The sequence below is a fragment of the Hypanus sabinus genome, chromosome X2 (genome assembly GCF_030144855.1).
Source record: "Hypanus sabinus isolate sHypSab1 chromosome X2, sHypSab1.hap1, whole genome shotgun sequence".
Classification (NCBI taxonomy): Eukaryota; Metazoa; Chordata; class Chondrichthyes; order Myliobatiformes; family Dasyatidae; genus Hypanus; species Hypanus sabinus.
The window spans coordinates 29,148,331-29,176,283 of record NC_082739.1 but is presented as its reverse complement, the minus strand read 5'-3'; the positions used below and the strand labels follow the sequence as shown (position 1 = coordinate 29,176,283).

Here is a 27,953-nt window from a genome sequence, read left to right as displayed (position 1 = left end):
TACTTTGTTAGTCATGGCTAAGATACAAGAACTGCGCGGTTGTGGGAAAGTTACTGGAAGGGATTCTAAGGAACTGGATTTATTTGCATTCAGAAAGGCAAGGAGTGATTAGGGTGAGTCACCATGGTTTGTGTTTGGGGGATCAAGCCTCACAAATTTGATGGGGTTGGTGCTGAGTTCTTAATTGTTCATCATATACATTAATGATTTGGGTGAGAATTTAGGTAGTGTGATTAAAATGTTTGTAGATGTTGGTCTGTTTTCCTGGGTAGGGGAGTCAGAAACTAGAGTGCAGAGGTTTAAGGTGAAAGGGGATCAGAAACGCAACAAGTGAGGCAAGTAGAGGGATCCCAGAGGTAGTGCTGAAGGAGACTCAGTCCTTGAGCTTGCCCAACAGATCTGAGATTGTTGCTTCCTGTGAGGATGACAGGAAGGATGAGTAACCAAACTCTGGCAGCGTGGTTCAGGAAGCCATTTAAAAAGGGGGAAGGGGAGGGAAGAAAAATGTAGTTATGACAGGATAGTCAGGGAAAAACTCTCTGTCACAAGGATCAGGAGTCCTGAAGGCTCTTGTCTGCCTGGTGTCCAGGTTCAGGACACCTCATCTGAATGACAGAGCAATCTGGATAAGGAAGGGGTTGAACCAATTGTCATGGTCCACATGGGTACCAACGATGTAGGAAGAACAAGGAAAAGGGTTCTGTGATAGGAAATTGAGCAGCCGGGGCTAAATTAAAATGCAGAACCAAAAAGATAATAATCTCTGGTTTGTTACCTCAGCTATGTGCAAATTACAAAGGGTTAATCGGATCAGAGAGGTAAAAGCATGGCTCTAAGATTGGTGTGGGTAAAGTGGATTTGAATTTGTGGAATATTGACACCATTCCTGGGGAAGGAGGGAACCATTCCACTGGGACAGGCTCTACCCGAACCATGCTGGGACCAGGGTCCTGGCGAATCAAATAACTAGGACTGTGGATAGGGTCTTTAAACTAAAGAGTAGGGAGATAATGCAGGAGAGGTTACGAGAGTCTCCAGAATAAATAGAAAGACAAAAAAGTTTGGAAAGGGATAAGAATTTAACTTCTGGTAACATAAAGATAAAATTGCAAAGGGTGGTGAGTACAGGGCTGAAGGTGTTATATTTGACTACATGCAGTTTACGGAATAAGGTAGATGATCTTATGGCACAATTACAGACTGACAGGTGGTGTTGTGGGCATCACTGAGCCGTGGCTGAAAGAAAATCAAAGTTGGGAGCTTAAAATCCAAGGACGTTCATGGTATCAGGACAGGCAGGTGGGCAGAGGGAGTAGGGTGGCTCTGTTGCTAAAAATGAAATCAGATCCCTAGAAAGGGTGACATAGGACCAAAACATGTAGAATCCTTGTGGGCATAGTTAAAAAACTACAAGGTTAAAAAGACCCTAATGGGAGTTCAAGGTTTTTGAACAGTTGCCAAGACATGGGATACAAATTACAATAGGAGACAGAAAAGGCATGTAATAAATCATGGGGATTTCAATATGCAGGTAGGTTGGGAAAATCAGGCTTGTGATGGATCTTAAGAGATGGAATTTGTAGAATGCCTACGAGGTGACTTTTTAAGAGCAGCTTGTGGTTGAGCCCACTCGGGTCAAGACAATTCTGAATTCGGTGTCATGTAATGAACCAGATTTGATTAGCAAGCTTAAGTTAAAGGAATCCTTGGGAGGCAGTGATCATAATGATAGAATTTACCCTGCATCTTCAGAGAGAGAAGATAAAGTCAGATGGACCAGTATTAAAGAAAATTACAGAGCCATGAGAGAAAAGCTGGCCAAAGTTGATTGGAAGAGGACACCAGCAGGGATAACGGCAGAACAACAATGGCCAGAGTTTCTAGGAGCAATTCGGAAACTGCAGGATGGACAGGTACATCCCAAAGTAGTAGAGGTATTCTAAATGGGAGGATGAGACAACCATGGCTAACAAGTCAAGTCAAAAACATCACAAAAGCAAGAGAGAAGGCATACATCACAAGAATTTGTGGGAAGCAAGAGGATTGGGAAGCTTTTAAAAATCAACAGAAGGCAACTGAAAAAAAGCAAGAAGAGAAAAAATGAAACATGAAGGCAAGTTAGCCAATAATATAAAAAAGGATATCAATTTTTTTTCCAGATATATGAAGAGTAATACAGAAACAAGATATCGGACCACTGGATATTGATGTTCGAGAGGTAGCAATGGGGGAAATAAAAATGGTGGAAGAACTTAAAAACTCTTTTGTGTCAGTCTTGACTGTGGAAGACATGAATGGAATTCCAGAAATTTGAGAGCGTCAGGGGGCAGAAGTGGGTGTAGGCATTATTACAAAGAAGGTGCTTGGGAAACTGAAAGGTCTAAAGGTAGATAAGTCACCTGGACCAGATGGACTGCACCCCAGGGTTCTGAAAAAGGTAATTGAAGCAATTGTAGAAGCACCAGTAGTGATCCTTCTACAATTACTAGATTCTAGAATGGTTCCCGAGGACTGGAAAATTGCAAATGTCACTCCACTCTTCAAGGAAGGGAGGCAGAAGAAAGGGATTATAGGCCAGTTAGTCTGACTTCAGTGGATGGGAAGATGTTGGGGTCCATTATTACAGATGAGGTTTCAAGGTTCTTGGAAGCACATGATAAAGTTGGCCAAAGTCAGCATCATTTCTTGAAGGGGAAATCTAGCTTGATAAATCTTTTGGAATTCTTTGACAAAATAACAAGCAGGATACACACAGGAGAGTCAGTGGATGTTGTTTACTTAGATTTTCAGAAAGTCTTTAACAAGGTGCTACACACGAGTCTGCTAAACAAGAGCCCATGGTATTTCAGGAAATGTAAAGCAGGGATAGAAGACTGGCTGACTGACAGGAGGCAAAGAGTGACTTCTGGTAAGCTGGCGGCTTGTTCAGACACAGCGACCTCTTGGGGGCCTCAGTGTTTCTTAAACATCTTTTTTGTGACTGCAAGACAATGCTGAACATTAAGAACTTCAAGTACTGCAAGTCTACCCCATCAGCAAGCTGCTTGTTGGCAGAGGAGCTGGATTTGGTGCGGACCATGTTACTGCCTTCTACAGATAGGCATCCGAGTCAGTGTGCGAAGGAGATGTGCAGCCAAACAGTGAGTATTATCTTGAACAAATCTATTGCAATTGCAAGACCCTGTTAGACAATGGTAATGTAAAATACTGCAAGCCTGTTTCCCTTGATTATTGGTGGGGGAGCTGCATGGTCTCAGGCACAGTGATGACTAGGCCTCAGGCTGCGGTTTGCCTGTTGCACAAGTCGAGGAGAGGAGACGCTAGAGGTGGAGTGGCATGGCATCTCTGCTGGGTTGGAGGCTGTCCCGTCCCATTAGTGCTGCCGTCCAGTGTTCAATTGGTGGAATGACAAGCTGGACTGTGTATACGTGTACATTCATCTGCAGTCTTCTGAGAACTTGCTGATAACATCCATGCACCATCAATTTACAGGACATGTTTCTTGGGGTCTTGGGCTACATGTATAAATATTTTTTGTGTGACTGTATGCTTACTTGCTATTTTATATGTGCTCTATGCGTCTTGTGCTGCGTGAGACTGGTGGTACTGTGTTCTGCACCCTGGCCCCGGAGGAACGATGTTTCATTTGGCTGTATTCATGGGTATTCATGTATTGTTGAATGCAGTTAAACTTGAACTTGAATAAAGGGGACCTTTTTTGGTGGGCTGCCGGTGACTATTGGTGTTGCACAGAGGTTGGTGTTGGGACTGCTTCTGTTCGTATTATACACTCATGATTTGGATGACGGAGTCAATGTCTTTTTGGCCAAATCTACAGATGATACAAAGATATGGAGCGGCAGGCAGCATTGAAGAAGCAGAGAGAGTCTGCTGAAGGACTTGGACAGATTAGGAGAAGTGGCAGATGTAATACAATATAGGGAAGAGTCTGATCTGTTAGGGATTATTGAGGAGTTATGGAATTATGTGAATATATCAGATGGAAATCTAAGAATGAATCAGCCTTCAGTTCTTAATGTAAATTGCAAGCAGTAATCAGTTTGAAGTTAAAGGGACACCTTTGCAAATGAACAATACTGTCTGTAGAGTACAGGTTGGCCCACAGCAGGGGACTAGCTGGTAGAGGTATGGTTTACAAAATGGTGATCATAAGATGTTCACATATATATCAGCCAAATATTAAGACCATAAGGTTATGTTAATTTGCACCATTATACACCTGTTCAAGGAAGACTGCAGACAAGACTGATACTGTCACTTAGCACATCGAATAGCTGATCTATCAATAGCTGGGAGATCTGTGTACTCAGAGATTCAGCTCTCAGAACACCAATCTTCGGCTCTCAGAAATTTTTGGAAAATCTTTGCAAATTAGTCTGTCTCAGCAAAGGTATTTGAAGACTCAGAGGCATCTCCCACTATAGATTTGCAATTCACAGAACCATTTGTCAATGCAATGTATTGAAGTAAAAAAAATGCCATTGTAACTATTGAAACTGTATTGAATCACCTTTTGATCTTAAGGGTATAAGAATGCGAAGTACTTTTGGGATTGAGAAGCTCCACTTAGTGTCTCCAGAAATGATGCCAACTGTTGTGATGAATAAAAACTTCTATAGCACCAGCTTTAATGTCTCTCCAGTGACTTCAATTACAATCACAACATAGTCATGCACTTTCGCAATCAAAAACCAAACAGAATCTTATTTCAACACAAATCATACATCAGTAAACTTTTCATATTCCCTTCAGTATAGAAGAAATCACAACATCAACAAACTCATCATTGAATTCTATAATTTTCTAGACCTCACTCTCTCTTTGTTGAGAAAAATTCAATACCTTCCTTCACTGCAACCCAGCAGTGAAGGTAAAGATGGGCATCTCATGGACCATGAAAGGATCATGGTAACTTTTAGCAGGATGAAGAGGTAGCAAAGGGAATTATCATAGGTAATTGAATTAAAAGTGTTATTAAGATAGGTGAGAGAGTAGTGTAACTGAATGCAGATTTGTTATTTCAGAAGACTTAACAAGAATACCTTTCTAAATAACCAGTCTCACCTCACTCTGATCTACAGTTGAATCTTGTCTGTGAAACTTCGGCGGGCGCCCAGGTCGCCTCCCTGAGCCGAAGCGCCTTCTGCCTCGGCCACGACTTCTGCTCTTTGACCTGTCAAGAGACAATTGATCAACATCACCAGGAACAGTATCGCTGTGTGAAAAGGACCATGACCTAAGTATGAATATTGGGAAGAAAATGTCAAAGCCAAAGCTCCAGGGAAAAGACCCAAATTCTCAAAACTTCTGCTATACTGAGAGCCTCTCAACAGCAATATTGGAAACATAGAAGACATACTTCACAATACGGGCCCTTCGGCCCATAAAGCTGTGCCGAACATGTCCCAACATTAGAACTACCTAGGTTTTACCCATAGCCCTCTATTTTTCTAAGCTTCATGTAGCCATCCAGGAGTCTCTTAAAAGACCCTATCGTTTCCTCCTTCACCACCGCCGCCGGTAGCCCATTCCACGCACTCACCACTCTCTGCGTAAGAAACTTACCCCTGACATCTCCTCTGTACCTACTTCCAAGCACCTGAAAACTATGCCCTCTCGTGCTAGCCATTTCAGACCTGGGAAAAAGCCTCTGATTATCCACACAATCAATTATCTTGTACACCTCTATCAAGTCACCTCTCATCCTCCATCGATCCAAGGAGAAAAGGCCGAGTTCACTCAACCTATTCTCATAAGGCATGCTCCCCAATCCAGGCAACATCCTTGTAAATCTCCTCTGCACCCTTTCTATGGTTTCCACGTCCTTCCTATAGTGAGGTGACCAGAATTGAGCACAGTACTCCAAGTGGGGTCTGACCAGGGTCCTACATAGCTGCAACATTACCTCTAGGCCAGGGGTCGGCAACCCGCGGCTCTTTCATCTCTGTGCTGCGGCTCCCCGTGGTTTGTTAGTTTTTGAAATGTAATTCGAAATTTGAAGATTATGGTGATCTTGTACAATCTAAATAAAACGTTGTGGCGACCCCATTTCCTGGCACATCCGAACCAGCTCACAATTAGCCACCGTTCCGGCTAAGGGAGATAGCCTACGGGGGGTTGTGAGTACGTGTCTTTTGGAGCATCCGCGCCCACGGGGGGCGGGTTGAGGGAGGCTTTAAAGCAAGGCTGTTTAATTCGAATAAAGTTATCTTTGACTGCAGTGTCGTTATAGTGTGTAGCACACCGCTACAACGTGTTTTTTTATCGCTATTAATATACGTCACCACTGCCAATGCCTGACACCCGCCAATGCGCGATTTCTTTTAATTTTTCGATCCAAGGTAGGCTAACTATGGAGTAACCTTCAACCCAACGTCTTTTTTTCAGAGTTCAAAATGTTTTTGTTGCATGCAGAAATGTAATTTCGTTTTCTCTGCAGGAGTTCATCAATTTCATAAATGCAACACATTATAGTTTGTTTATACATAGCATAAAGGCAAAAAAAAAAACCTTTGTATGCAGTGTAATTTCATTTTAAATGTCAAACGGGTTTTGTGGCTCCCAGTGTTTTCTTTTCTGTGGGAAATGGGTCCATCTGGCTCTTTCAGTGGTAAAGGTTGCCAACCCCTGCTCTAGGCTCTTAAACTCAACCCCCCAATTGATGACGGCCAATGCACCATATGCCTTCTTAACCACAGGGTCAACCTCTGGTTAAACTTCTTAACCAGAGTCACAGAGTCAGCTTTGAGAGTCCTATGGACTCAGACCCCAAGATCCCTCTGATCCTCCACACTGCCAAGAGTCTTACCATTAATATCATATCTGACCTACCAAAATTAAACTCATACTTATCTGGGTTGAACTCCATCTGCCACTTCTCAGCTCAGTTTTGCATCCTATCAATTTCCCGCTGTAACCTCTGATAGCCCTCCACACTATCCACAACACCTCCAGCCTTTGTGTCATCAGCAAATTTACCGACCCATCCCTCCACTTCCTCATCCAGGTCATTTATAAAAATTACAAAGAGTAGGGGTCCCAGAACAGATCTCTAAGGCACACCACTGTTCACTGGCCTCCGTGCAGAATATGACCCGTCTACAACCACTCTTTGCCTTCTGTGGGCATGCCAGTCCTGGATCCACAAAGCAATATCCCCTTGGATCCCATGCCACCTTACTTTCTCAATAAGCCTTGCATGGGATACCTTATCAAATGATCATTGTCAGAGGCTCAACAATCTCCACCCTCGCTTTCCACAGTAGCCTGGGGTACATCCCATCTGGTCCCAGTGACTTATCCAACTTGATGCTTTCCAAAAGCTCCAGCACATCCTCTTTATTATCTGCATTCTCAAGCTTTTCAGTCCACTGCAAGTCATCCCTACAATCGCCAAGATCCTTTTCGTTAATGAATACTGAAGCAAAGGATTCATTAAGTACCTCTGCTATTTCCTCCGGTTCCATGCACACTTTTCCATTGTCACACTTGATTGGTCCTATTCTTTCACGTCTTATCCTCTTGCTCTTCATATACGTGTAGAATGCCTTGGGGTTTTCCTTAATCCTGTCCTTCAAGGCCTTCTCATGGCCTCTTTTGGCTCTCTTAATTTCATTCTTAAGCTCCTTCCTATTAGACTTATAATCTTCTAGATTCATATCATTACCTAGTTTTTTGAACCTTTCGTAAGCTCCTCTTTTCTTCTTGACTAGATTTACAACAGCCTTTGTGCACCACAGATCTTGTACCCTACCATCCTTTCCCTGTCTCATTGGAACGCACCTACTCAGAACCCCACGCAAATATCCCCTGAACATTTGCCACATTTCTTTGGTACGTTTCCGAGGACATCTGTTTCCAATTTCTGCTTCCAAGTTCCTGCCTGATTGCCTCATAGTTCCCCTTACTCCAATGAAACTTTGCCCTAACTTGTCTGTTCCTATCCCTCTTCAATAAAGGAGATAGAATTGTGATCACTGTCTCCAAAGTGCTCTCCCACCATGAGATCTGACACCTGACCAGGTTCATTTCCCAATACCAGATCAAGTACAGCCTCTCCTCTTGTAGGCTTATCTACATATTGTGTCAAGAAACCTTCCTGAACACACCTAAAAAACTCCACCCCATCTAAACACCTCGCTCTAGGAAGATGCCAAACAATATCTGGGAAATTAAAATCTCCCACTACAACAACCCTGTTATTATTACTCCTTTCCAGAATCTGTCCTCCCTATCTGCTCCTCGATGTCCATGTTACTATTGGGTGGTGTATAAAAAATATCCAGTAGAGATATTGACCCCTTCCTATTCCTAACTTCCATGCACAGAGACTCTGCAGACAACCCCTCCATGACTTCCACCTTTTCTGCAGCCGTGACACTATCTCTGATCCACAGTGCCACACCCCCACCTCTTTTGCCTCCCTCCCTATCCTTTCTGAAACATCTAAAGCCTGGCATTTGAAGTAGCCATTCCTGCCCCTGCACCATCCAAGTCTCTGTAATGGCCACAACATCATAGCTCCAAGCGCTGATCCATGCTCTTAGCTCATCCGCTTTATTCATAATACTCCTCACATTAAAATAGACACATCTCAAACCATCGGACTGAGCCACCACTATTGATGGTACATTTTTCCCCATTGCATTTGTATTCTTTCTACAATTGTGAAGTAGTTGATATGCACATTGAAGTTCAGAAACTGCTTGATAAAGTGGATCATAATATCTTTTAATAAAGCCAAAGCCAATGAAGGTACTAGTGTGTATACAAAATTTACTGAGTAAGACAGACTGGCGAGGATAAACAAAAGGGAATATTAATAACGTTTCTTCCCAGACTGTCTCAAACCTCCCAAGTGTCGTCTTCAGGAACAACAATTATTTGTCTGATTATATTTAGAGAGGCTTTGTTTGGAGAAACAAGAAGAACCCATTTCTGTTGTGGATTATGCAGGAGTCCCTGTTACCATTTTCCTCTCAACCAGATGATCTGATATGGATACTGTTTGGAGGAAATGGTCTCTCAAAGGGGAGCAGCAGCGAAGTTTGTAACAGCATGGTTGGCTCTGGTACACAGCAGGGGAGGAAGATATCTAGGTGAACAGTAGCGGCGGTGGTGGGGGGGTGGGCGAAGGAATTTGTAACTAAGTGGAATAGACAACCATGTCTATAGCTGTAAGCAAGACTTAAGTATGGCCTGTTGCCAGGATCAGAGATGCTGTAGAGCTGTTACAAAACATGGTAAAAGGGAGAGGGAATAGCCAGAGGTCATAATACACATTGACATCAACATTGTAGGTAGAAAGAGGGGCAAGGTCCTGCAAAGTAAATTTGGGCAGAAGATTATAAATCTTACCTGCATGGTTGTATTCTCACATCTACTCCCTGAACTACATGCTAGCCAGGGTAACAATAGGAGGTGCAGATGACCGTGTAGCTGAAGAGCAGGCGGTGGGTGGGGGGAGGAGGTCGGTATCAGTTCTGGGACAGACAGGACTTGACCAAGATTGACAGGTTGCTCCAAAATTAGAAGGGGACCAATATCCTTGCTGGGGGGGGGGGGGGGGGGGGAGTGCTTTCAAAAAAAAGGTTTAAACTAATTTGGAAGTAGGGTGCATTACAGCAGTGCAAGCAGCGGAGCATCTGATGTAAAGGATAAAATGACTGTCCGTTGGGTAGAGCTGACAGAAACAATGATAAGAAACATGAGAGGACTCGTAGGCTTAACAACACTTACATTGATACAAAGAGCCCAACAGGGAAGACAGGCAATTCAAGAGTGTGAGTTACTATACAAAATTATGATATTACTGCATTCACAGAAAGGTGGCTGAGTGAATGACAGGACTGCCAACTTAATGTTATGAAAAGTAGAATTTTCAGGTGTGGCAGAAGGGGAGTTGCACTATCAAATAAGACTAATCACTACAATACTTGGTGAAGATGTTCTAGGAATCTTTTAACGGGATTGGCGTTAACATTTTAATTCAACATATCGATTATCTATTAACTTACAGCGTTGCTCTCACTGTGATTTCTAATGCATACAAACAACTTCTTGCGTGAGTCTGTTTCTTGCTCTGGTCTCCCTCGTGCGAGCCTCGTTCTTCCTAGAACATCTTCCAATGAGGCCATGAGTAGAAATTAGGAATTTGGAAGCAAATTGCAGAAAGGTGTATAAGTGATAGGGTTTTAGTACTGGGGGATTCTAATTTTCCCCCATATTGATTGGGATTGTCTTCGAGCAAGGGTCTTACAATGTGGAAGAATTGTTCAAGAGAGTTTTATTTGAGGCAACGTGTAGAAAATCCTACTAAAGATTAGAATATGAAACTGAGCAGGTGGTGTAAATATTGCTGGGAACACTTTGGAAATAGAACCATAATTTTTTTTAAAGTTTCAAGATAGCTGTGGAAAGGGATAAGATTGGTTCTCAAGTTAGTCATGAAATGGGAGGAATTCTGAATTCAGTAGATTGGAACAAGACAAGAAACTGCAGAGAGTTGTGGTCACAGCTCAGCACATCACAGAAACCAGCCTCCCCTCCAGGGACTCTTGTTTATATTTCTCACTGCCTCAGTAAAGCAGCCAGGATAATCACAGACCTCATGCACGCCAGATATTCTCTCTTTTCCTCTTTCAGGCATAAGAAACAAAATCCTGAATGTACATACCACTAGACTGAAGGACAGCTTCCATCCCACTGTGTATGATAAGATGGACTCTTGGCTTTACAATGTACTTCGATATGATCTTGCACTTTATCAGCTACCTACACTGCACTTTTTGCTTGCTTTTACACTTTATTCTGCAGTATTGCTTTACCTTCTTCTAGTTCTAATATCCCCCTTGAACTTCCCTCCCCTTACCTTAAAGCCATGTCCTCTTGTACCGAGCAGTGGTGCCCTGGGGAAGAGGTGCTGGTTGTCCACTCTGTCTATTCCTCTTAATATCTTGTACACCTCTATCATGTCTCCTCTCATCCTCTTTCTCTCCAAAGAGCAAAGCCCTAGCTCCCTTAATCTCTGATCATAATCCATACTCTCTAAACCAGGCAGCATCCTGGTAAATCTCCTCGGTACCCTTTCCAATGCTTCCACATCCTTCCTATAGTGAGACAACCAGAACTGGACACAGTACTCCAACTGTGGCCTAACCAGAGTTTTATAGAGCTGCATCATTACCTTGCAACTCTTAAACTCTATCCCTCAAGTTATGAAAGCTAACACCCCATAAGCTTTCTTAATATCTACCTGTGAGGCAACTTTCAGGTCATCTGTATGAACAGTATGCAAGTCAAACTTTTCACTATATCTCGGTACATGTAACAATAACAAAGCTATACTAATAACAATAGTAGATTGGGAGCAGATGTTTACAAATAAAAACCATATCAGACAAGTGAGAGTCATTGAAAAGAGGCAAAGATGTTAAGATACGGGAACCTTGAACGACAAAGCATTTTGAACAGCTTGGAGAAAGAAGAACAAGTATATGATGGGTAAAGGCAACTGCAATAAAGTGAGACCCTAATGGAATATAGGGGGATGTAGGAAAGAACTTCAGAAAGAAATTATGAGGATAAAAAGGGGCCACAAAATATTTTTGGCAAGCAAGAATCAAGATAATCCCAACCCCAAGATATTTCATAAATCTATCAGGAATAAGAGGTTGTGAAGGAAAGAGTAAATCCTCTTAGGAATAAACTGTGTGTGGAGCCAGGGAATATGGACAAGGCTCCAAATAAATACTTTTCACATGGATTAACTGCAGAGTAGAATGTGGAAGATAGAGCATTCAGGGAGTACATTGTTAATTCATAGTACAGAAGCACTAAAAAGATGGTGATGTTGGATGTATTGGAACGCTCAAGGATGAATAAATCCTCAGGGCCAGAAATGAACTCTCCAGGATACTCCGAGAAACAAGTGAAGAGAGTAAAAGAGTCTAAATGGATGTAGCAGAAAATGCTATTTTTGTTTAAAGTGATGAAGCACAGAATAAGAGGTCAAACTATAAATATTTCACAATTTTATAAATTTGCACAGCTTATATGACTGACGTAAAATAGAAAAATACTCATGATACCCCCACTGAAATTTATTTCTACTGACTTGGAAGGAATTGGAAATCAATATCACTGCTACATTTAGCACTACAGAACAGAGATGATACTTTAGACAATGTTTCATAAAGGCATTGCCATAGCCCCATGGCTGGCTATATTACACACCAATTGATAAAGATTGATTGCTGGAATTAGGTAATGATTATTTTTACATTGTACCCTCCAAGTGTCAAAATGAGTGGATCAGTAAAAAGCAAAATATGTTTATAATTTGTGTAGGGAAGTAGTGAGGTTACATATGGAATAATATGCCCAATTTTGATCTTTTCTATTAAAAAAAGATAAACTGGCATTTTAAGCAGCTCAAAGGAGTTTAATTCCTGGGATGCAAGGGTTGCCTTATTATTAGCAGCTAAGGAAAATTGATCTATTTTTAAAAGGGTTTAGAAGAATGAAGGACAACTTCATCTAATATCCTGATGGGGTATGACAAGGTATGATAAGATGTTTCTTGAGCAAGCCATATAGAGTGCTGCTATTTAAACTGAATTGTGAAGGAACATCTTGCAATGCATCTGGAGTTCTCAACCCCCTGAGGGTTATAACAATGCAGGTTATTTAAAGAGGCAACTGAAAATTTTTGAATTATCAGGGAAATGAAAAGATCAGGCTATGGGGAACTAGCATAGCAGAGGAGATAAAGCCTGGGAGATAGTAGCTATAACTATACCGAATGGGGGACAGATGAGAGAAGCTGAGTGGCTGACTCCAGCTTTGATTTTCTTATGTTGACAAGCAAAGCGAAAGGCAGCGAAGAGAAAGGGTAATAACTTCAAATGCATTCATGGTTGTACCTGCTGAAGTAGTCTAGCTTTTCATCATGCATGTTGAGATGTTGCTGAAGCTGCTCTGAGCTGGTAAAACGACGATTACACTCATAGCATGGCCAATTTTTTTCCTGGTCTCGTAGAACTGAGGAAACAAAGTGAATGCAGCAAATGTAAAAAATGAATGCAGATGCTAGAATCTGAGGCAACATAAAATGCAGAAGGAACCCAGTGGGTCAGGCAGCATCTATGGAGGAAAAGGGACAACTTATGGCAGAGGATGAAGTGGAGGAGAGATCCAAGAAAATATATTCAACTAAACAAAGACACCTTATGCAATTGTTAAAAAATATATATATATTTTGACACCACCAGGCTCAAGGACAGCTTCTATCCCACAATTAAAAAACACTTGAAAGAATTTTACATACATTACAAACTCCTGATCTCTCAATTTACCTCATCAAGGCTCCTGCCCCTTATTTGTCTACTTAGATTGCAACTACTCTGTACTTGTAACACAACATTCTGAATTGTGATTTGTTTTTCTTTTACAGTTACAAATGGAATGATCGAACTGGGTGGCGCAGAAAAGCTCTTCACTGTATTTCGGTACATGTGACAGTAATACACCATTACCAATATAATTTCATTAAGAAAATAAAGCTTTAAAAAAAATTGGTGTATGGAATAGTAACAGCAGGAACAAAATACCAGAATACAGCTAGCACAAAATGATGCACCTAAAATATTGATTTTGAAAAAAATATTCTCAGAGTATTAACCATGTACACACAGCCAGGCATTCTAGAAAACCAATTTAATAAATAGAAGCCCACACAATCTCTACATCATGATCTACTGCAGTGAATGTGGTGGTGGGAGAGTCAGTGTGGGAAGAAGAGGTGGCCAAAAATCATGTACAAATCATGAAAACAAAAAATTCTGAATTTGCAGAACAACTAACTGTAAATGAATGCTGATCACTTAGTATGATAAGGTATGGATACGCTATAACTTCCTGTAAAAAAGCACATCAACTGTCTATTTCCCTCCATAGATGCTGCCTGACCCACTGACTTCTTCTAGCCCAGTTGGTCTGGTCTTCCCTATATATCACAAATCCCACTGTCTTGACAGAAAGTGTGACACATTTAACAATGTTCCCAGTGTCTTGTTCAAGTAATCTAGGAATGATATTCAAGATTTAAAAAGGAAATCATACCTAATTAACATAATAGGAAAACAGTGGTCAAATAATGTTTCACAAAGTAAAAATTTAGGATTGGATTCGTTTTCGCAATTTCACTCCATTGATACCTGCGGTTCTTCAGGATTTCCTAAAGTACTCCACTGCTTATGAATTATTTTTTGATATTCTGTCACTGTTCAAACAGACAGGTAAATCTTCTTCAGTGGTGTTAAAAGATAAATATTGGCCAGAAACGGGGGAAAATTCCCTACTCCTCTTCAACCATGCCAGTGGATTCTGTTCCTTACCAACTGACAATCAGTACCTTACTTCATGCTAGCATTCACTGCAGAATTTGGTGTATAGGTCATGGTTGCAATAAAAGTGTAATAAAGATTCAACTGTCAGTCACAAACTAACAAAATCAGAGAATCTTAAAAGAATCTGATGCTGGCTTTGAAATTCATTCCTAAAGCCTAATCTTTTACCAAGAATCCCACAAATTAATCTCTTGGTCATAAAGTAATTGACTTTTGAAAGTTCTTGCAGGATCTACCTTAAAACATTACATGAAAAGTGTGAAGGATTTCTCTACGTGGAATCTGTAATAATTTAAGTATTACAGGCAAAGGGTGATCATACCAAATATTAATACTTTTTAAACTGTTTACTGCTCTTCATAATATTTTTTGATATTTAGAAATTTTTCATTCAATTATTTTTGAAAGCTTCTTTGCTTTACAGAACTTCTTTTAAGCATGTGCCTAAGACTTTTGCACAGTACTGTCTTTCTCATTCCTTTCCAAATCACATGTTTAAATAAAAAGTATTATAAAAGTGTCTTTTGATATTATTAGCGGTAACATTTGCTTGTCTAGTACTAACAAATTCCTAAAAATACCGTGCTATGAAGGTTTTACAGTACTGAGGAACAGTGGGATCTTGGTGCACAAGTTCATGGATCCCTAAAGGAAGTAGCACAGGTAGAGAAGGTGGGAAAGAAATTATCTGGGATACACCATAATGTTGCCTGGGATGTAGTGTTTCTGTGGCAAGAGAGACTGGACAGGCTGTACTTGCTTCCCTTGAAATTGAGAGAGTTAGTTGGGCGTACCCTTACTGACTCTGCCAACATAATTTTACCCTGCTCAACAAAATTAGCCCTTAATCATTGCGTAATGTGAACTGTCCTAATCTTGTTTCTGTATCAGGAAACATTCATCTAAGTTCTATCACAGCAGCTAGACAATAAGAACCCATAATCAGATACATTTTAGAATAAGAGTAAGTGTCAATTATGGAGTTACTGAAAAGCCCAACTGGTTTTCTTATGCTGTCTTAAGATGGAAATCTATAATTCTTATTGGGCCCATACACCAATCCAGACATATACCAGTATAATAGACTCTTCAAGGTTTTACCAAACAAGTTGGAGCAATTCAAGGGTAATTAGGGATAAACAGCAAAGTTCATCTTGCTATTGATAGCTGCTATCTTGCTATTGATGCCTATTAATGAAAAATATGTTGAATGTGACATATTTAATGCAAATACTACAGATGTTAGAAATATGACAAATTAGAAGGACAGAATATAAAATGGTGTTAATTCACATTCTTTCATTTCCTTACATTTAAGATGTATATGCTACCAGTTTCACCAGCTACCAGCTTCTCTTTGGTTTCCCACAAACTTTCAAAAACCAAAATCACAATTCATCTCACCCCACAATCTAATATTGTTAACACTTGATCCATCAATTGGTATGTAATGAATAGTGCATCAGTGAGAGAGACTGGGAGGTGATGGGCAGGTTGGCTCTGCTGTCATTGGTGGAGTCAACTACCACTCCTCTGTCATTATTTCCAATCTCCCCTCCTCCCTCCATCTGTCAGTCACCCCTGCTCACCTGGATCCACCTATAGACTGCCAGCTCTTGCAGCACCCTTTCCCCTCGTCTCTTTATACAGGCTACTTCCCCTTTATCTTTCAATCGAGATGAAAGGTCTTGATCCAAAATACTGACTGTCCATCTCCCTCCAAGGGTACCGTCTGACCCACTAAGTTCCTTCAGTGGTTTGTTTTTAGAAAACTAATAAAGGCAGTGTATAATACTAGGCCTTATTGCATCAAAGAACCTTTTTCTCCTCCCACAAACTTAGAGAAATCCAACTCCATGATGATTCTCTAGTACTCCATCATTATCAAACAGAGTGTGGAATAAGTTTTCCCTATCACCCAGTCTTTATTTCTTCTCACAGAAAAGGATAAACAAAACCTAGGTGTATGTGAAGAGGGTATGGGTACATGTACCCCAAATCAAACCATAGGTTCGGGATTTTCAGTTGATAATGTGGCCAGTTATTTATTTGTAAGGAATGCATTATGTATTGTGCCATTCACAAGTCTAGTCTGTCTCCTCTGACTCTGTGCAAAGAGCAGAGACAACTCTTAAGGTTGTTTATCTCTCAATCAATATCATAGATGCCCTGCACTATATTCAGAATGACTGCCACGTTACTCAAAAGTAATCTCTTGGTTGTACAGGTAGAGGTGGATTATCATGTCTTTCCTTCTCTTCCAGCGTTCTGTCAAGGGTGCTGGCATGGAATACAGGAACAGTTACTCACCCTTCCGTTCTTCTTCTGATATATCATGGATCTTCTGCTCCACAAAATCTGCATAGGATGCTGCATACCACACCTGCAAGCACACAGACAGCAATAGTCAGAAACACTGCCTGGCCTGAGGAGTCTCAAATAAGACCTTACTCATATTCACCTTTGTCATTACCACAGAAAAAAATTCCATTACTATATCTGTGTGACAATCCATTAAAATAAGTGCTACAAAATATCAGAGTTGCAGATGCTGGAAATCTGAAACAAAAATGAAAAATGCTGGAAGCACTCAGAAGGTTAGAAACAACAAAGGGCCTTCAACTCAGAATTTTACTCTGTTTCTCTTTCTACAGATGCTGCCTGTCCTTCCAAGTCTTTATGACATTTTCTCTTTAATGGATTAAATCCTCTATTTTTTTCTCCTCACAAACATCATTAATTGTTACCTTGCCAACTTTCAGTTCTCCTGTCCTGCAGGTTTCAGTTCTGTAAAAATTCATTTCCATGGGACCTTGACTCAAAGTGACCTTGACTCACAAATAAGCTGAGATGATGAGTGTCAGCAGTGAAACTCATTAAATCCTACACACTTTCCGGCTCTACATGTTCTGCAGACACTGATCCAAGGCTCTCAAGCACAATAATAATTACAAATGGCAGTAACATTTTCACTGCCAAACCCACTTCCTGAAGAACCAGCAAGAACCTTGCTAGAAATTGGGAAGATGCAACACGTCCCTTAAAAATGATCTAACATGACCTGATCTTGGCTTCAACTCACTTTCTTACAGTTCCCCAAGCCTGACTACCCTAGAGTCTAAATATATGTCTGCCTTGTTTCAAAAGTTTAACCTCTCTACCCGTCTCTGGGATAAAGAATTCCAAAGGCCGAGTTCCAACTAAGGGTCTCCAACCCAAAGCATTAACTGGTTTCTTTCTACAAATGCTGCCAAACTAGCTGAGCTCCTTCAACATTTCCACTTCAATTGTTTCAACAATTGATGATGTTCACAGAAGAAAGCCCTTCTTGCCTCTCTTAAATTGTTCTGAAATTAAACCAAGGTTATTCTCAATTCTAGGTTTTCTCACAAGGGGAGGCATCCCCTCAGCATCGACCCTTGTGCTCCCTCAATATGCTTCAATAAGACCACCTTTTCTTCTTCTAAACTCAATTGAGTGTCTGCCCGACCTGTTTAATCAGTCCTCAAAAAGCATGCCGTTCATCCCAGGAATCAACCTGTTCTACCCTCCCTGAACATTCTCCGGTGTAAGTACATAAATAAGGATCCCAAAACCATATCAATGCCAAACCACTTCCTATAAAGGCCAACATTCTGTTTCCTGATTTCAGATGTGATTCAATAAGTAACCCTTTGCCTTTAAGGCAAAAGGTTGTGGGTTCAAGTCCCACTCCAGAAACTTGAGGACAGGAGGTTAATCTGTATTAATGCACAAGCTCTATCAGACAATTCACACGCTGTGAACCACACAAACAGCCCAACAAATCCACACTGCTGTTTATCCTCCAGAGCTTCCCTCTATTCCTCATCAGTAGATAGCACATTAGGTGGCACAGATTTGGTTGCACATGTTCATTGCTGACTTCCTGTACAAAGTTTGCACGTTCTTCCTAAGATTTCTTCCAGTGCTCCAATTTACTCCCAAATCCCAAAGACATGTAATTTGCCCCAGTGTGTAAATGAGTGGTAAATTAGTAGATACTGAAGAGGGAGAGGAGCGCATAAAAGATTTGATGAAGAGGCAAATAGATTACAGGAAAACATGTAGAAAACGGGATTGCTCTGTGAACCAGCACAGCTCAATGAAACAAAATCGTCTCCTTCTATATTGTAAGGAACTATTTAATTAGTGATGCACCTTCACAGTGATCTTTGTTTCATATACAAGGACACCAGATCACTCAGTACAACAGTAGAATGTAATCTCTTTTTAAGCCACTTTCTACCAAAATAGATAATCTGATGGACTCCACTGGCCATAGTAGTGTCCACTCATGTAATATATCTATTATTGCTCTGCAAAGCAATAGTACAGCCACTCCACTGTAGGATCATGGAGTCACACAGCACAGAAACAGGACCTGCTGACCATCATGTAACTACTTATGCTAATCCCATTTACCAACACATGATCCATTGTCTCGGGAGTTCACATGCTCATCCAGATGCTTGTGAAAAATTGAGACAGTACTTATCTTCACCACATTCTCAGGCAGAGTGTTTCAGGTTGCAACCACCAAATAGGTGAACAGAATTTCAAAGTTTCCTCAGATTCCCTCCAACTGTCGTGCACCTCAGCTTAAACCTGTACCCACTGATGTTAAACACCTCATTGCTGAATCATCAGAACCTGCTGGAGTAACTCAACAGGTCCAGCAGCATTGGTGAGAGGAAAGAAATTGCTGATATTTCAAGTCTTACATGGGGATTCATGGTCACAGTCACTCCAGTGATCTGTGCGGCATCCCACTAATTACAGAAAAGATACCATCTCTGCTTTGCCTTGCTTAGCCAGTCCTGTATGTGAACCTCCAACACAATCATCTTAGTGAGTGACCTTTTCTGCAAGACCTTTCTGGATATCATTTTGCTGACTGTTTAAAAAAAAACACGATCTTGGTTTATGGAGCTTTGTTATAGAACTGAAATTCAAAAATTCAAACTTCAAGCAGGTCTCTGTGATCTACTTCTCTGCCTCCAACACACAGGGACAGGTTAGTGATCAGCCTTCTACAATCCTACAGACTACCACACCTACTTTAACCATACTAAAGCTGCCCTACCACTTATGAGCAATTCTTTTGGTTTCTCAGCCTCCATCTCATCTGATATGAACATACCATTATCTACATCAACTTATTCCTTCCACATCTTTTTCCTTCCACGATAGTGTCAAAGGTCTGAACCATAACTGATAATTTCCCATACCCGTTTTCAACACCTCCTCTCACAGTGAGCAATAACAGTATTGCCCTTTTCCTCATTTTCCACTTCATGAGCCTCCAGTAACAACAGGGCAGCCTCCAGAAAACAACAGTACAGTAAACACAGTTATCTCAATTCCAGTAACCTGGGAACAAACCTGGACTTGGGTGTTGTGCAGAATTTGCATGTTCTCCCATGACCACATGTTATTTCCTCAGATGCTCCCATTACTCTTCCATCCCAAAGATGCTTTGGTAGATTAATTAGCAACTTAACATATTTAAGTGGCAATAGAATTAAAGGAGGAGGGGTCAATGGGCTTTTGGGACAGGAGTTGCAGAGCAAAGGGAAATTTAGAAGAGGAGAATAGGATTGATGAGACTGTTTTTGCTGGGAGCTGGCATAGACCTAAGTAGGCCAAGAGACACCTTTTTGTGATAAAATATAGTACATTTTTTCCACGTCCAAAGAAATGCCAATGCCAGGCATTTATTCCACCTTCCACTCCTTTCAGCATTTTCGTAGAACAGTTCAGCACAGAAACGGGCCTTTTGCCCAATGATATCTGCACCAAATGTGATAATTAAACCAATTCCCTACTGACTGTACATGATTCATATTCTTCACCTCCTACCACCATTCCCTAAATATTCATACACCTATCTAAGAGCTTCTTGAACCCTACTATTGCCCCCACTTCTGCCACTACCTGGTGATCTGTTTCAGGCACCTACCTCTGTCTGAGTAAAAAAAAACTGCCCTGGTCATCAGGTCTCCCCTCAGCCTCTACTACCCACAGAAAATAACCAAGTTTATCCATGCTCTCCAAAACAGGCAAAATCCTGGTAAACCTCTTCAGCATCCTTCTCAAAGCCTCCACATCCTTCCTGTAATGAAGTGACGGGAATTTAACACAATACCCCAAATGCAGCCTAACCAAAGTTTTAGCGGCAACATGCCTTCCTTATTCTGATGTAAAGTGCCCCAGCCAGATAAGGCTAACATGCCATACATCTTCTTTGCCATCCTATCTACTCACATGGCCACTTCCAATGAGCTAAGGATTTGGACCCAAAGATCCCTTTGTAAATCACAACATTTATCTAGACTTGCTCTTGAGTCACCAAAGTATCAAAAGCTATGGAGCATGCTGGTAGATGGGATTAGTATGGACGGATACTTAATGCTTAACATGGGCATGGTGGGCTGAGACTCTGGTATCTTTGTCTCTCATAATTTTAAAAACTTCTATCTGGTCTCCCCTCAGCCTCCAATATGCCAGAGAAAACAAGGGAGCATGCCCTCCACAATGCTCTTGTCTACAACTGTATCTGCACCAATAGCCACTACCCCTTCTCTCCCAACACCTTACCATACAAGTGAAGGAGATGACACACCTACCCTTTTATATCACTTCTCAGGGACACCCCTCACCCAACCATTCCCCCCCCCCCCAAGACATTCCTTCTTGATGAGGGAGCAATTTGCTTGTAGTTCAGCCAAGGTAGTGTACTGCATTTCAGTGATCACAATGTGGTCTTCCCTATACTGGGAAACCAAATGCCAACTGAGAGACTGCTTTGTATAACACTTCTGTTTAGTCCACAAGGCTGGCACTGAATTTCCAGTTGTGTCTCCCTGCAGCGCTCCATCTCAGTCTCACCTCTGTCCTTGGCCTTCTGCATGGTCTGTCACTCAGCACAGAAATGCTCCTTCAGCCCAACCCATGCTTTTCCACATCAGGCCATTCAGTTTTTATCCAAGTACCTGAACAAGTGCCTTTTATACACTAATTGTATCTGTCTCCTGCTCATTCCACAGTGCCACCACCCTTTATGTGAAAAACCAACCCTTTACCCCTCCTTTAAACTTCTCTTCTCTTGCTTTAAACCTATACCCTCTAGCACTGGACTCTGCTCCCCCTGGAAGAAGCTACCCTTCTGTGTGTCCTCTTCTGCTAGTTCAAATGCATTTGTTTTTTCCTACTTACACCTTCCCTAGATTCCCTAAGTTGGCACCTCTACTTTCTATGCCACGTCCCTCCTGACCCCCATCCTGTAACACCCACCTTTCGAGCACAAGTGTAGTCTTTCTCTGCAATTAAGTGTATTGCCAGCTCTACCCTGTTCTCAGTAAAGGTCACCAGTCTGAACTCTAACCCTTTCTCTCAGACAGAAGTACTGCCTGACCTGTTGAGTATTTCTAGAATCACTTTTTATTCGAGGTAGCACCTGCGCCAGTAGCACATGCCCCATATTCACCCATGTTATCTGTTACCTTGAGTTCCTGTTTTGGCTCAATATGTTTGATGGTGGTAAAGTAGAGGTTCTTGCCGTATTGGTATACCACCAGGTTCTGTTCCAAGTGGTTCTGAGCTCGACGTACAAACATCATCCAGTTGCACATGTTCTCATCAGACAGATCAAACCACAAATCCCCAGATTTCTCTCCATCTTTTGACTCATCCCTTCCAACCCCCATAGCAACCTGTTAAAAGAGAAAGATATGTCATCACATGCCTCAAAGTGCTTCATACAATTAACATTTTGTGTTATGACACTCCAAACACTCCCCTCCACATTCACTCTGATGAATGACTGATTTTGCAATTTATAACTTCGATTGTGTAGTAAAAGCAAAGCTACCAAAAACTGATCCAGATCCTCATGTGGATAAACACCCACAATTTTGTCAAGAGAAGAACTGCTACCCAAAGAAAAAACTCCTCATTCTTCAAATAAAAGCAAAGTTTACTCATTTCTGCACAGAACTGAGGCTCTGGGCTCACTTTTGTGAACTTCAGTTCTGAATGCTATTTGCTTTTACTGTTTGCGCAATTTCCTTTTTTTCCTTCTGCACATTGGGTGTTTGACAGTCTTCTTTTGTGCTAATGGGTTCTATTGGGTTTCTGTTTTGTGGCTGCCTGTAAGATGACAAATCTCAAGGTTGTATATCATTATTGTAATTTGATAATTAATGTACTTTGAACTTTAAATTTTTAAAAGCTCCAGAATTCATTATAACACAGACTGGGAATTGTACAAAAGTGAGTGCAAATTGGGACCTGAAAACTACGTTAGAGTCTTCTTGCCCACAATTAGCTCAGATAACATTGTCAGCAGCTGAATCGAAGATCCAACAATCATTAGTTTGGCAACCGTGATTCTATATTCATGAAGTCTAGAAATCTGAAACAAAACAGAAAGGAGGTCGAGGTACTGAACAGGTCAGGAAGCAACAGTCGACTTTCCCAGTCCTGATGAAAGATGTCCACCCAAAAGGTTAACTGTTTATTTCCCGCCTTAGACGCTGCCTCACCTGTTGAATTGACATTTATGTCTCCTTTGTGCATTGATTTATATTTATGAGTTGATTACTTTATGCAAAGGTGAGATAGAATCACATCAGGTGTGCATGGTACGAACACAATTTCTGATCTCCCTGCGACAAATCAGGTATATTGATTTTCCACTATCTTCATTAACACAAATACTGAAATTCTGCAGATGCTGGAAAGGCAAAGCAACACACACAATGCTGGAGGAACTCAGCAGGTCAGACAGCATCCATGGAAATGAACAAACAGTCGGTGTTTTGGGCCAAGACTCTTCTTCAGGACAGGAAAAGAAGGGGGAAGATTCCTAAATAAGGTTGGAGGGGAGTGTTCATCAACACAAGCAGCTGAAAATACATTTTTCATTTCAGGAATCTGTGAACAAGTACAGCAGCACAGACATCTGTACATGCCTTAGTGACAAATGGACTTGTATTTTGGTGTCAGGTTCTCACAACCAGGACAGAGTGACAAAGTCATCTCCAACTACTCTCAGCAAGGTGAAAAAATGCTGCAAAATTTCAACAGTGAGCTTAGATCTTCAACTGTGTTACTTAAGCATGATTTGACAATCTCAGCTCAGGAAAAAATCTTAACGCAACCACTAAGGGAAGTGAAAAGTTTCATCAGCCTTACCTTTAAATGAATATAATCATCAGAGAGCTCCGACCGTTTAACTAATGGCCCTTCGACAGGACCAAACTGTGTACGTTTTGGAATGCGCCTCTTAGAGAAAATTCCACCAGCAAACCGATTGATGTACAGAATAAGTGGCAGGCTTGCCCTGGCCCTGCTCAGGACAGGCCGATTGGGAATACAGTGCAGAGTACCATGCTTGGGGCATGCACCGGGGTGAGCAGTGTTACAATCCTCACACCCTGCAGTAAAGAACAGCAGAAAATAACAGACACTTTCTTTCTAACTGTAACACTTTATTCTGCACTCTTATTGTTTTACCTTGTACTATCACAATGCACTGTTGTAATAAATTGATTTGCATGCAAGGCAAGATTTTCACTGTACATCGATACGAAAAAATAAACCAAACCTAATCAACAACTTCATTTATGTCTTTTTTATTTTAAAGTGAAGATGCTCTCAGTCGTGCTGCCATCTAATAAATAGCATCCAGTAACAAGTGTTACACCAGAAAAGTATCAAAATACTGATGTTTGAATTTCTTCCAAATGGATAGCGAATATGTTTTTCCATAGAGGTACAGTCACTGCCTCACAGCACCAAAGACCTGAGTTCAATCCTGACCTCAGGTGCTGTCTATGCGGAGTTTGCCCGTTCACCATATATCCACATGAGTTTTCTCCGGGTGCTGTTTCCTTTCATGTATCCCAAAGATGTGCTTGTTGGTGGGTTAACAGGCCACTATAAATTGCCCCTAATGGGTAGATGAGTGGTAGAATCTGAAAGTGATGATAAGAAGGCGGGGAGAGTAAAAACTCAATATAGGATTAGGCTAAATGAAGGGAGGGCTGGTGCTCAGTCTGGCTTCAGTGGGCCGAAGGGCCTGTTTCTGTGCTGTATTGCCATGTGAATGTGTGATTACACAACTCAACTTACATAAATCACATGGATTAAAGGGCCGAAGAGGACCTGGCTCCCAATCCTCCATATCAGATGAGTCCGCATCCTCCTCATCCTCGTCTTCATCTTCATCCTCCTCTGTGTCCAGGTCATGTTCAGCTGTGTCCAATGTGTCTGGTGTTTGCTGCACAGAGTTACTGACCTCAGTTACCTGAGGAATACCATGATTTAGTGTGGACAAATGTGACTAAGAAGACAAAACAGATTCAATTTACTAGAATTCGTGTTAGCAACAAACCAACATCTTCATTCTGCTGTATATCAATCACATTGAAATAGAAAACAGGAGCATATAATCATACAGCAGAGAAACAGGCCAGTCGACCCAACTCATCCACACTGATAAAGTGGGCATACATCTGCATTAATCGCAGTAGCGGTTACTTTAAAATAAATTAAAAACCGCTGAGAGACTAAGCCAGGAGATCGACACTGTATGATGCGCTTCCAAAGTAACAAAGTTCCAAAATCGGAAAAAATACATTCGATCCTTTCTTATGAAACCAGCAAAGATGAACAATCTTGTAGCAATAAAAAAAAAACTAATGAGACTAAATTAGCGATATAGCGTTCAAATTAGCGCAATAACAAAGTTAGCGATCGAATTAACGCATTTAAAGCGAAATTTGCGATCTAATTAGCATTCCAATGGCATCCTAATTAGCGGTCTCAATTAGCGCAACTAAGCAGGTGAACTAACTTAGCGTTAACTAATTAGCGAACAGCATATTTCAGCGCACTAATAGCGATCAAATAGCATACTAATAACAGACAAATAGCGATCACATAGTAAACTAATTGTTATCAAATAGCGCCCGACAAAAAAAGTATTATTCTCCGTGGGTTAAGCTCTCTCCAATAGACTAAACAAAACATGGATGTGTCACTATACTCATTTGCTTCTACTACAACCCATGTGACAGAAAATAGATACGTGGCTCCTACATCCCAGCCCCTTAATTATTACACTATAGTAATTACAAATGCATACCACTAAAATAGGATACATGAAATTTTCAAAGACAAACATCTCAACACTTATACAAATGCCCTCTTTCTTCTTCCAGTCAAGTCATTTAGCAGTCATCTAGGCCAGAGGTTACCAGTACTTAGTCCAGTACAGAGTGATCTTTACCACCACTCTCTATCAAGTCAGTGAGTCAAGTCAAAGTCATGAAGCTTCTAGGGCTGAAGCCCCTCAAACCTCTGCCCCCTGTAGAAGACAGATCTTGGTTCCAGACAGCTGGTCTTGGTCTTGATGCCTACCTGCTGCATAAATCCTCCTCTGTCTGGAAAGACTTGAATGACTCTTCACACGATATATGAGTTTCAAGGTACTGTGTTGTCAACTACAAGCACAATATCTCCTGGCAGGAAACTGCAATTTATACCTCATCATTTCTGACACTCCTGTAGCTATGGTACATACTTCTTGACATACTGTTTCCAAAACAAGTTTGACATGTATTGATTGGGCTTGCTTCCATCTACAATGAGCATAAATGTCTTCCTTTTGGAACTCTCTTGGTGGTAAGGATGGTGAGGTCTTCAGAACCATACAGACGGTTGGGTGTCAGTGCTTCCAAATCATTGGGATTGGATGATACTTTCGTAATCTGATGACCATAGAAAAAAGCCTCTACTTCACAAAGAACTGCGTGGAAACCCTCTTTGTCAAGATTCGGTACCTTCATGGTGGAACTGAGAACCTTTCACACAGACCTGTTCAATCTCTCCCATGTTCCTTCATGATGTGAATCAGTTGGCGGTTAAAATTCCACTTCATTCTTTTTTGAAGAATGACATCACAGGATCATGAATGATTCCACTTCTCAATGGCTTCTCACAACTCACGCTCAAAATCCAAAGTTTGTCACATCAGTAGAGTGCAGTTTACAAACCTGTCCTCGTCCTGTTATAAAGCATTAAAGTGCATGAACAAAGGAATCTGTGTCTAAAGAAGATGCCTCTTCAATGTGAACAGCTCGAAGAGCTAGAAAGGTAGATATGACCCCATACCTCTTCACTGTACTACTTCTACTCTTCACCTCTAAAAGGTCCAAAGTAATTCACTCCTACACGTTTAAATAGAGGTTCATCTGGAGAGACACTGTCTGGAGGTAGATCTACCATGCGCTGGCATCCTGGAGCTGTGTGCAACCATTAACAAACAACAGACTGAGATAGGATTCTTCTTTTAGCTGTACTAGCACTGGGAATCCAGTATTTTTGGCACAACCTAGATAACATGGTTACGGCCACCATCTCCCACCTCTTGATGTACACGCCTCCGAATGATGTCAGAGATCTGAAGATTCTTCGCTAAGACACAACCTTGGCCTTTTCAATCTCTCTCTCCAAAGAATATCCTTGTTGTTCTTCATCCAAGTCAAACTGAGCAAAAGCCATGTTCAATTGTTTGCTCTTCTAAGAAACAAGGCCACTTATATCTAAGAATAGAGGCCACTGTCTCCCTCAAACAGTCCAAGACAAGAATTTCCATGCTGAAAATTGTAAATACTTCTGGTTCAACTGTGGCATTCTGCATATTCGTAGATAACCAAGTCTCAGTTTAGCAAACAAGTGAGATATTTCTCATCTACCTCTGATACAGCAGACTTGCCCTCAGATTATTCAGTGACAGCACATTCATCAACAAGATTCTGGGTAGTGGAGGCCTCATCCCTCTGCGTTCCAACCTGGCTTGGACTCCCCTGCTCCTACCACACTTCTGGCCATGGCGATCAGCCTTAACGTTGCCACACCTGACTGGTCCAGGTTCTTTAGTCAATCGTGAGATCTGAAGATCATTGATGTGATTTAGAATTCCAGGGTTCAGAGGAAATTTACATGCTGTAGATTTCAGCAAAAATAATTCAAAAGTATACTTAAGATGAAATTTTAGACAATTTTCTGCAGCCTCCAAAAAGTCACTAATGATCACCAGCCATCTTGTAGAATCTTCTTTGCAGATAGCACTACTGGACTCAAAATTCCTAAACAATCAAAGGAGGAACTAACCGTGGAGAGGATTCCCCCTTCTGATTTATCTAGGACCGGGATCTTAAACTTCTAAGTATCAGACTGAAAGCACCATTGCACACCCGGTATTGTCCACCGAAGGTATATCTTGATCAAAATCCAAATACTTCATGCCTTTCGCTCTTTACTCTTTGGGTATCACAGCTAGCACACTATGTCTGTGGCTTATCCACTGAGAGTTGAAAGCAGCCTTTAGCATAAATGGATACAAGGTCATGATAGAGAGAGACAGCTTCTTTCTCAGAGGACGCTGACACAAGACAGCCATCAACATGGAAGCAATGCAAAACCTTATTCACTGTC

At 41.2% G+C, this 27,953-nt stretch overlaps 1 protein-coding gene across 9 annotated transcripts in view; it reads right to left on the bottom strand.

Moving 5' to 3' along the window:
• The window catches only part of prdm10 (PR domain containing 10), a 153,943-nt gene that overhangs the window by 69,794 nt on the left and 56,196 nt on the right, over positions 1-27,953 (bottom strand). For 7 of the 9 annotated variants that reach the window (XM_059957151.1, XM_059957153.1, XM_059957149.1 and 4 more), the window contains 6 exons: positions 24,585-24,795; positions 23,646-23,887; positions 21,953-22,162; positions 16,740-16,812; positions 12,945-13,062; positions 5,086-5,194 (listed from right to left, as the gene is read on the bottom strand). In XM_059957151.1, coding sequence (XP_059813134.1) covers positions 5,086-5,194; positions 12,945-13,062; positions 16,740-16,812; positions 21,953-22,162; positions 23,646-23,887; positions 24,585-24,795 — 963 coding nt within the window. The remainder of the gene's footprint in view (positions 1-5,085; positions 5,195-12,944; positions 13,063-16,739; positions 16,813-21,952; positions 22,163-23,645; positions 23,888-24,584; positions 24,796-27,953) is intronic. The other 2 variants (XM_059957157.1, XM_059957158.1) reach the window with 2 other exon arrangements.